This window comes from Coffea eugenioides, unplaced genomic scaffold, assembly GCF_003713205.1.
Source record: "Coffea eugenioides isolate CCC68of unplaced genomic scaffold, Ceug_1.0 ScVebR1_667;HRSCAF=1380, whole genome shotgun sequence".
Taxonomy (NCBI): Eukaryota; Viridiplantae; Streptophyta; class Magnoliopsida; order Gentianales; family Rubiaceae; genus Coffea; species Coffea eugenioides.
Window position 1 is genome coordinate 23,074 of NW_020864526.1, and position 10,193 is coordinate 33,266.

The following is a 10,193-nucleotide window of genomic DNA, read 5'->3' on the forward strand; positions in this document are numbered from 1 at the left end:
AAATTTGACCAATGTGAATTTTTAAAGGACGTAAAATTACACTTTTAAAAGTAAAGGATGAAAAAAGTTATTTTACAAAATGTGAGGGATATTTTGAACGATTTTCCCAAATTAACATTTTCCCTTACATTTATACAATATTTTGTTAGCAGGTGAACGTATTGAAATTTTATATTTTCTTCATAACATTAGTCTCAGATGAATACAAAATAAGGTATGCATAACATATTTTTGGTGAGAGCAATCTAAATGTTACTAATATTCTTCCCTTTATGTAACCAAAACATTTCTGTGAACTTAGTCTAATGGCCTAGAATTTCTTTCTCTATCCTGAATCTTTACATTCTTTACTCTTTTAGTATTTAGTCTTCCCTCATCCAATTGTTACAAGGTTTATATTTATATCTCACATATTTAATTAGATCTCTATATCTCTGTTTTCTAAAAACATAACGGACATTAATTTGAACAGAAATATTGGAATAATGGCTATCAATGATTGTGCTCTTACCATTGCAGGCGCAATGGCAGAAAATTGTGTTGATCCAGTTCTGCACCAATGTCAGTATTTGTTTCGCTACAGAAGCAACGTTCTAACTCTGAGGGATGAGATAAAAAAACTTGAACTAAAGAAAGCCGATGTGCAACAATTAGTTGATGCAGCAATTAACAATGGTAAATCAATTAAACCAATTGTCATTGACTGGCTAAAACAAGTTGACGATCTAAAGAAAGAGGCAGACGCCATTTTTAGGCATATGGAAAATGTCAAGATGAATTGCCTTAATGTCAGGCTTCCAAATTTGAAGTCACATTATTTGCTAGGCCGAGATGCTGACAAAAGAAAAAATGCTGCTCAAAAACTTCTGAGCGAGGGGCAATTTGATGAAGTTGGATACACTGCTCCATTAGAGAAAATGTCTTTTAGTGAATCAACCCTACCTTTAGAGGAAGGACTACCTACTCTGATGTCAACAAAGAAGGAAGTGATGAGAGTTCTAGAGCAGGACAAAACAAATCTTATTGTGATTTGTGGTATGGCTGGTGTTGGCAAGACTACCTTGGTGAACCAAATTGCAGACCAGGTTAAGTATGGAAAATTATTTTATAAGGTGGCCATGTTAACTATGTCTAAAAATCCAAGCATGAGAAATGCTCAAAATCAGCTTGCTGAGCAGTTAGGGGTGCAAATTCCGGCACATATTGATGGTGCCAGATTTGGACAAACAATATATAATAGACTAAGCGGGAGAGTTCTTGTTATATTGGATGAGATTTGGAAAGAAGTTGACTTCAAGAGTCTTGGGATTCCTGTTAGCGAGACGATAAACGTTATAGTGACATCTCAGTCCCCCTGTGTTTGCAGGAACATGGGAGCTAAAATTGTTGGGGTTAATGCCTTGCCTGAGGAAGAAGCATGTTATCTTTTTAAAGCGGTTGCAGGAATTTCTGATGATTCCGTTTTGAGTGATGTTGCAAAACAGTTTGCAGAGGAATGCAAAGGTATACCTCTCGCGCTCGTTGTTGTCGCCAGGGAATTAAGGACTAACTGTAAAACACTAAAATCCTGGGAACTGGCCCTTGGACAGCTGCAAAAATACACATTCAGAGAATTCGAAGGAGAAAAAGATTTGGTGTATTCAATAGTTGAGTGGAGCTACGACAATTTGGAAAGTGTCGAGGCTAAGTCACTGCTTTTGCTTTGCAGTTTGTTTCCAGAAGATTATAGCATTCCAGTTGAATGTTTGGTCAGGTACGGCAAAGGGCTAGAATTGTTCAACGAGAGAGACACGTTAGGTGATGTAAGATGCAGAGTAGACGTGCTTGTTAATGACCTCAGGAGTTACCATTTGTTGCTGGTTGATAGTGAAAGAGAAGACCATGTAAAATTGCATGATGTCGTGCGAGAAACTTGCTTGAAAATTGCATCAAAAGGCGAGCATGTATTTTTGGTAGGGAATGCTAGAGAGGAAGAAAGGCACCAACTACCGGATTCATTTGGTCCTTATACGGCTATTTCACTAACATTAGAAGGTTCCATTAGACTATTTCCATTTGGCGAGGAATGTCCAAGGCTTAAGCTATTGCGTTTGGTATTCCAATCAGGCAAAGTGAACCTATCAAAAGATGCTTTCGAAGGAATGGAAGATCTCAGGGTCATGGAGTTAAACAATTCACACACAGAATTTTCGCTATCATGGCCAGGCCAAATGTTAACGAGCCTTCGGACATTGTGCCTGGATTATTGTGTATTGGACACTGGAACGTCATCAATGCTTGGATATATGATGCAATTGGAAATGTTGAGCTTCTTTAAATCCAGACTTCAAGGTGATCAGTTTCCAGTAGAGATTGCTCGGTTGAGTAATTTAAAGTCGTTGGATTTGAGGGTCGAGCGAAGTCAGCAGCCGTTGCTTCATGGTATCCTGTCAAGCTTGAAGAAACTAGAAGAATTGTACATGGGATCTCCTCACCATTTGCGGCTGGGGAGAGACAAAGAAGAAGAAAGAGGATGCCTTGAAGAGATCGCATCACTCTCTTGCCTTGAGTGTCTCCAAATTCATGTCTATGACCTTAACCTCCTATTTCAGTTATTGCACCAACTTCCTATTCAGAGGTTGTTAAGATTTCACATTGTAGGAGCTGATCATAAAATTAACCGGAGAGATCTTACTAGAGAGTATCAATTTCGGAACAGTTTCGAACTTATTTACTATCGGTATCATAAGAGGAGGTTTGTATTTAAACAAGCATTGGATCCTATAGTTAGCAGCATTGTTAAGAGAGCAGAGAATCTCACTTTTGAGGGCGTGCCCTGCTTGAGGAATCTGGTGAGCGACTTGGATGAAGATGGATTTGTCAACCTGAGAAGGCTTAAATTAGACCATGAGGTACACCAATGCCTTATTGAATCCACCACCAATTTAGTTGCTCGACAGGTTTTCGAAAATTTGGTGTTCATGGAATTAGATCATGTGAATTTGGAAGAAATATGTCGTGGGAATCTTCCACCTCGGTGCTTCAGTCAACTTCGGGAGATGAAACTTAAGTACACAAATATTAAGCATTTGTGGAAGGGGCCAATTGAACCTTCGTCACTTTGCAGCCTCAGAACTGTTGAGCTAAGATACTGCCATCGAATTGTAACTCTCTTCTCACAATCAACGCTGAAATGTCTAGTGAAACTCCAAAAGCTAGTAGTTCATCAGTGTACAAACTTGGAAAGCATTGTCATGAGGGAAGAAAGTGTGAACGAGGAAGTGCTTGAGCTACCCCTACTCGAAACTTTAGTGATGCAAGAATCAGGCTGCTTGTGTTTTGACTCCAAACGTGAAACAGCCAGAGCTTTTCTCAACCAGGTCTCTCTCTCTCTGTGTTTCTTTGTCTCTCTTTCTGATATACTTCCTTTGTGTCAAAGAAGTATTTGACCATAATGAGCTCACTGAAGAAGCAATTTATTTTTCCCAAAAACTGTTAATTAAATATTCAAAATTGTTTCAGTGGTCATATTCTAGTCCTTGAATGAGTTTGCCAAAAAAAAAATTTGTTTTTTATTTAATCTTTTAGCGCAAGTAAAAACCAAATGGTGATGAATGAAATTTTGACAATGACAAATTTTGATAAAAGATACCTTTCCTCCAGGTCATTGACCGGGCATACATAAACATACATACATATGTGCGAAGATTCATGTTTGTATTACATAAGTAACTAAATTTTCCAGGTTTCGCTGCCTCGCCTGGAAGGACTACAGATTAAAACTTATAGGCATCGCCCCAAAGAGTTAGTGGGAGATGGAATGCATAGCGGGTATCTTGAGAACTTGAAGTATTTGCAGATCACCGATAGCTGTATCGGATGCATTGCCAAAGCTGATGGGGTGACAATATTACAAAATCTGCAGAAACTTGTGGTTAACAGTCACGGGATGCAATTACTTTTTGAGTTTGAGGGGCTGAAAGTTCCTGTGCTAACAAAAACAGAACTCGAAATTCTTCCCAAACTGGAGTCATTGGAATTACAACAATCCTCAGGATTAACCCGCATTTGGAGGAATTTTCCAAGAGGGGTACGAGTATTCCAAAACTTAAGAAAGCTTATAGTATGGGAGTGCAAATTACTGAAGTTTTTGTTTGATCCTCCTTGTGTGGCGAATATGCTTGTGAGCCTTGAGGTGCTTGAAATTAGTGATTGCTCGGAAATGTATGGAGTTATTGGTGGGGAATTAGGAGAAGATCAGATCAGTCAGGAAGATGATGCTCAGCAACAAGATATCGTTGGAAAACATAGAGAGAGCTCTGCATTGGAAAGAAGCAACAAGCTGGAATTTGTGTTTCCCAAACTGAGCTCTTTAATTTTGATAGGCCTCCCAAATCTTTTGAGTTTCGCTGGTAGTCGCCGCGAGGAATGTGAACTCAAATTTCCCTGTCTAACACATCTGAAAATACTGCTGTGCCGGCAGTTGAAGCAATTGTGTCCAGGAAAGCTGGATGCACCAAATCTTGAGAAAGTTGAAGTGGTCGAGAATGCCATTCCTGTGGATTTAAAGGTACATTAATACATATCCCAATTCTAATTTACCATTTTAATTTTGTCCGATCACTCCACTATCCTTCAGTTTCCCTAGCTGAGAGTTGAGTATTTACGTTTTTCTTTAACTATTTTTGAGTATATATTTCACAGGATAGAAAGTTCATCTTTTTGAGGGACTCAGCGGCCTCTGATTTCTACCGAAGGAAGAAATGGGAGTTGTCGTGATGTTAAGGTGCACACTTGTCATGGGCTTGCATGCACTCTCTCCTTTTCTGTTTATTTTAGTTCGATCTCATGCATCTTTCATTTATTTATTTACTTTTTTTAGGGGCGGGGTGGGGGTGGGGAAGGCTTGGAGATTTGATTTTCAATGTGCATTTATATGTATATATTTTTTGAGGTATATGAATGGATCAATGATATGCTTACATGGTAATTGAATCTGGTTTGACTTGTGTTCAAATGATTAGGACCCTAAACGGTTTTTTTTTTACCTAATATACATACTTAAATATACTCACTTTTGGTGAACTTTAATTTGATTTACGTTTGTGCTATCTAACATACAAATAAATAATATGTAAGGGAAAAAATTTAAATAATAATAATAGGTAAGTTGGGGCTGTGGAATTTTGTATTGTCAGTTCTCTTATCAACATCTTTGATGTAGATATTAGTTTTTTTTTTCAAGCCGTAAATATTAGTATGTTGGATTAATTTTTTTGGGAGTTTCAATATCTAACCATGTAATTTTATGTTGGACATTATTCATATTTAATGTCGGATTGCAATATTCATGCCCTTTGTTTTTTTATCTGAATGTTGCAGGAGTCAAGAAGTTAAGCCAATAGTGTGGTCCGCTGCTACGGCTGTGCTTTTATGTACTTGGCAGCTGGACATGGATGAAAATCTTAGCTGTGCTAAAAGAATATTTGTGGAGCTCATAACTGTATATTTAGGGCCCAATAAACAAATCATTGATAAATGTCCTTTTAGCAAATGCCTTTGAAAAGGACAAGAACTATAAGGCATTTTCAATCCGTTTAAATTTATTCCCAGATTTCAAGAAGTTTCTTTTCAAGATTCATTATTTTTAAAAGTCATTTTTTCATGCATTGTCAATATATACATGAACAAATGTAGATGCATGTCAGATAATTGATAGTTGAGGAATTGACATGACCTACAAAAGTACAAATTGGATGTCCCAAAATGCCTATACGAGTAATTGATTCTATCCTACTTATTCTCTTCTCTTTTCCCTACTCCATAAAATACAAACCCTAATAGCGAAGCTATATGCCGTCTTAGGCCATTCATCACCGCCTTCTGCCTACTCCACACCATCGCCAATTCTCACAAGCTGATTTTGACCAAATTTTTCGAAGAATCATTTGCGAACTATTGATAATTGTATACAGAACGAGTGCAGTAGCATCAATTCGTTATTGGGGCTTTCAATTGTATACAGCTATTTGGATTGTTGGTCACCATCATAGCATTTAAGGTTTGGTAGGATGGAAGGTTACAAGTTCAAACCTTATCTCTCATCAATTGCCACTATATACGGCTTGCCACTTTAAGTGGTTTAAATCCATACGATTTTACCATATTCCGAACTCAATGAACAAACCTTAGGGGAGGTAAATATAATTAAATCACACAAACATATATATACATATATTGAAAGCACCAAAATGATCTGGTGATTTAGTTTTATTGGTAATATTAATGACTTTCTTCTATTTTCAAACATAAATGTAATTTTAAGTATTATTGGGGCTTTTTATACCCTACCAACCTTTAAGTTTTGTTAGAAGTAGAATTCCTTATGGAAGGGAAATTGATTTGCAAAGGTTATAGGTTATAAATTAATTCACTTGACAAAATTTTGTGTTAAATTTTATTGACCAGGTATTAATTAAGGTCATATTCTTAAAAGTCTTGACAAACTTAGTGTATGTTAACCTTCTTAAACTTTTATAAATTCAATGTCTCATTGCACAAGATAGTTATACAAAAAACGTAGACATGGTTGAATTTAATTCAAGTGCATAAGAATCATATTTTGTTTTTCTTTTTCCGTGATGTTACTGATTCCAAAAAAAATGCGTCCAAAGATTGACATTATTGACATATATCTAATCTAATTCTAGATTAATATTAATAGAATAAGTGACCCTTAATGGCTAAATTATGTTCCCAAGGTCCTTTTCCATTTTTTTTTGCGGTTATTTATTTTTTTTAAACCAAGATGCTTGGATTTTATTGCCTTAGAACAGTTCTTGAGGGGGACAGAAGCCTGACCTCAATGATACAAGACAAGTACAAGACACCTACTTACTTAAGTCGACGTCGCCGAATAGACGGGTAAGATAGTTTATCCAACCGATATTCGCCCCTAACTACACCTGGTAAATCCCTGAAATGTTCATAAATACATACCGATTCAACCAAGGCACACCCCACATTGGCTAGAACATCCGCAACCTTATTGGCCTCGCGATAGCAATGCTTAAACTGTATACTCCCCTAAGAGAACTCGCAACACTGCTCGGTTATTCATGTAACACGGCCTTCAAATTTCATCTAGGAAAATAAACTTGCTAAAGTGAATTTCCATCCTGAATAGAGTTTTGAAAATAGATTTCAGAATTAGTGAAGAACAAGAAACAAACTTTAGCTGGATAATATAGAAACTGAACATGAATTGGAAAACAAAATTTATGTAAATTAATTTTACATGGAAGAAATAGGCACCAATTGTGGAGAAACAAAAGAAAAGGGAGAAAATAAAAAAATGAAAAAGAAAGACTGATTGAATAAATCACCAATATGATTTCGTAGTTTTGAGATTTAGGTTTTTTTTTCTGATAATACCCTTACCATATACTCCAATTACAATTAATTATGATGCGATATCTTGATAAACTAATGCCGAAACAACAACTTTTGGGGGTTTTCCTGTAATATCAATTTTCATGTTTTAGTTTAGGAATAAAATCCTATTTACGTAAACTTTCTCCAATAGAATTAGGTTTAGAATGGAATTATGCAATTATGAAGGAAAATCATTTATTGTAAACTAGTACTAGATTCCTTTGAATTGCTCTTAGAATATAAGACAAATAGGAAAAAAATCTAATCTTTTAGGAAATAAGTTAATCTCTTGGAGATACACTAAGGGAGAGCACATTTGGAATGATTTCTATGGGTTTTTCATGTAAGGTAATATCATCTTTGAGATATATTTTGCTAGAACAAAAACTTTGAAATATTTTTCGGAAATATAATTTCATTAAGACAGTTTTTATACAAAAAAAAATTAAATTGGAATAAATTTCAAATGTAATGACTTTTGAAAACAAAACAAGTACGAAAAGTAATTTCTTGCTACAAACTTTAGAAATTAAACAATAAGATGAAATACAATTTTCTTAAGCATAAGCTAACTAACTTCGACTTTTTGAATGAAAAATTCTCAATTTTATTAATTAAAAAACAAAGAAATTCATTCTATAACAAATAAAAAACTCAAGCTCTAAGCCTCAAGTAAAATAAAGAAATTAGTAAGAAAAATCTCTGTACACGTCTCTCTATTCTCAGAAATTTTGGCTTGACAAATATTATAAATTGTATTTCAATCTAATTTCACAACAACTATTGGTAAACCATTCACACGCACTTGTCCAATCATTGGACAAATATTTTATCAAATTATAAGTATGAAATATAAAAGTTTATTTCTATGATTCACCACAAGTGCCACTAGCTATTAATGCAAACCGGTAGCATTTTTTTTAGTAGAAAATAGTAATACAGTCATGACAAAATCACGATTCAAAAAAAAAGATATTTAAAAAAAAAGGACCACTCAGGTCAAATTAAGAAACTTTCGATTCCTTTTTAAAGATTCTTAAATGTGTCAATATTCATTAGGCTCAGGAAATGAAACACGATAGTAAAACCTATAAACAATCAATGCATCAAAATAAAAATATGAAATAGGCATTTAGCAGATTGAAGTTGGTAAGGACGTTGAGTCTAGATTGAATTTGGATAAAAATTGATACGTTATTACATCTAGTTGTACATTTTAAGCAACAAAAAAGCAACCCAAAAAAAACAAGTTGAAAGAAAGAATGTTTTAAGAAGAAATATCTTTTGATCTATAAGAAAGAATGGTGCACGAAAAGACTATCTTTTAATATCCTTTCTTACAAGTTGATGTATGGCTTCTAATAAAAATAAAGTTCAGTTCTTTTGAGTGTTTAGTTTTAACATGCTTGGTAGGATTATGAAACAATTATCAAATTTAAAATATAATTACATTTGATAGATATAAGTAACAAAATGAGTACCATTGTCCCACAAAACAAACCAAAGACTAAAATCTAAAACAAGAATTAAACAAGTAGACTAATATAAGAATATTAATTCTTTAACCATATATTTATTTGAGAGGATGTAAAATTGCAATAAAATCTCAATCTTATAAAATTATTTCTGTTTAGGCATATCAATGGGTAGGATTTGAATTGGATCTCTTTGATTCAAATCCAGGTCCATTAAATTTAATTAGACCCAAATCTAAATCTAGAAACTTATGGGTCTGAAAAAGTCAACTTCCCACAGTTTCCAATGCCTAGTGAGCTACCACCTGATATAAACTTATCCCAATACTCTTTATTTGCATGAGTCCCAAGAATCAACTCTTCAAAGAGAGAGAGAAACATGCGTTTCCTCTTGTTGTACTCACCGATGTGCCCATTGTGCTCGACATCGTGCTATTTAACAGTAAATCTCAAGGGAAACAAAATTGTTTGAGGGCTATCATGAGCTAGAAAAATTAGCCACTTTTACAGCTTGTTCCTGCTGAAAATTTCCCACAGATTCCTAATTAATAATTAGCATGACGAAGCTTCTCTAAAACTATTCTTGTTCATACAAAAATTAATTTAATTCTCAGGTACGTTGTACATGTTGAAATGTTGCCTCAAAATTCTGTTCGTTTTTTTGGATATCATAAACTTGTGTATAATTTAGTAAGTCCACAAAAATACCGAGACTTGAGTCCGATGAAATATTGACCCTTTAAGTTATTGCGGTTGTACCGGCCACCAACTTAATTGTTCCTCGGGTCAAGTCGGTTAAACTTGCCTATAAAAGAGGGGTGAGGTTTTATACTGAGGATTACCTATTATTCCCTAACTATTAACTTTCTACCTCCTCCTTCTTTCTCTTGGGTAACATAAGCACGGTGAGCACGTACCTACAGAAATGAAATCATTTTCAAGTGTAATAGGAACCCTACTCTTCGGCTTTTCTTCAATTCCTTAATTCTCTTCTTCTCTTCCTTGGTTTAATTCTATACATCAAAGCACTTCCTTCTAACAGTAAACATTATATGTCTAACCTATATCAAAATGTAAACAAGTATATGACTGGGCCTGGGGGATTGGAGGCATTTGAACAAATATATTCAATAATTTTACATGTTAACTTCATTTTTTCCTTTTGCATCTTCATATTCTTTTTTGGGATGAGATTTATCAATTCTTGGGCTAACAAATTGGGCAGAAGCATACTTTGCTTCTCTAGATTGCTTTGAATTTGTTCTTTTTGAGGCTAAAGGCAACTTCAATATTCTCTTGTCGGAT

The 10,193-nt window shown here is 34.8% G+C and overlaps 2 protein-coding genes across 2 annotated transcripts; both read left to right on the top strand.

The window, feature by feature from the left end:
• Positions 1–485: 485 nt before the first annotated feature.
• Positions 486–3,428, top strand: LOC113758688 (disease resistance protein At4g27190-like). Its single transcript, XM_027301451.1, has one exon. It carries the CDS (start codon positions 486–488, stop codon positions 3,426–3,428), a length of 2,943 nt encoding a protein of 980 aa, XP_027157252.1.
• Positions 3,429–4,121: 693 nt separating this feature from the next.
• On the top strand, positions 4,122–4,766 carry LOC113758687. Its single transcript, XM_027301450.1, has 2 exons — positions 4,122–4,549; positions 4,684–4,766. The coding sequence occupies exons 1-2, from the start codon at positions 4,157–4,159 to the stop codon at positions 4,756–4,758; spliced, it is 468 nt and encodes a 155-aa protein (XP_027157251.1). The 5' UTR covers positions 4,122–4,156; the 3' UTR covers positions 4,759–4,766.
• The last annotated feature ends 5,427 nt before the right edge of the window (positions 4,767–10,193 follow it).

What these genes read in the sequence shown, in the direction of transcription:
- LOC113758688 (XM_027301451.1), top strand. Translation starts at nt 486, where the DNA reads ATGGCTATCAATGATTGTGCTCTTACCATTGCAGGCGCAATGGCAGAA.
- LOC113758687 (XM_027301450.1), top strand. Translation starts at nt 4,157, where the DNA reads ATGCTTGTGAGCCTTGAGGTGCTTGAAATTAGTGATTGCTCGGAAATG. An exon ending in CCATTCCTGTGGATTTAAAG is followed by an intron (nt 4,550 to 4,683) that starts GTACATTAATAC and finishes TATATTTCACAG; the next exon opens with GATAGAAAGTTCATCTTTTT.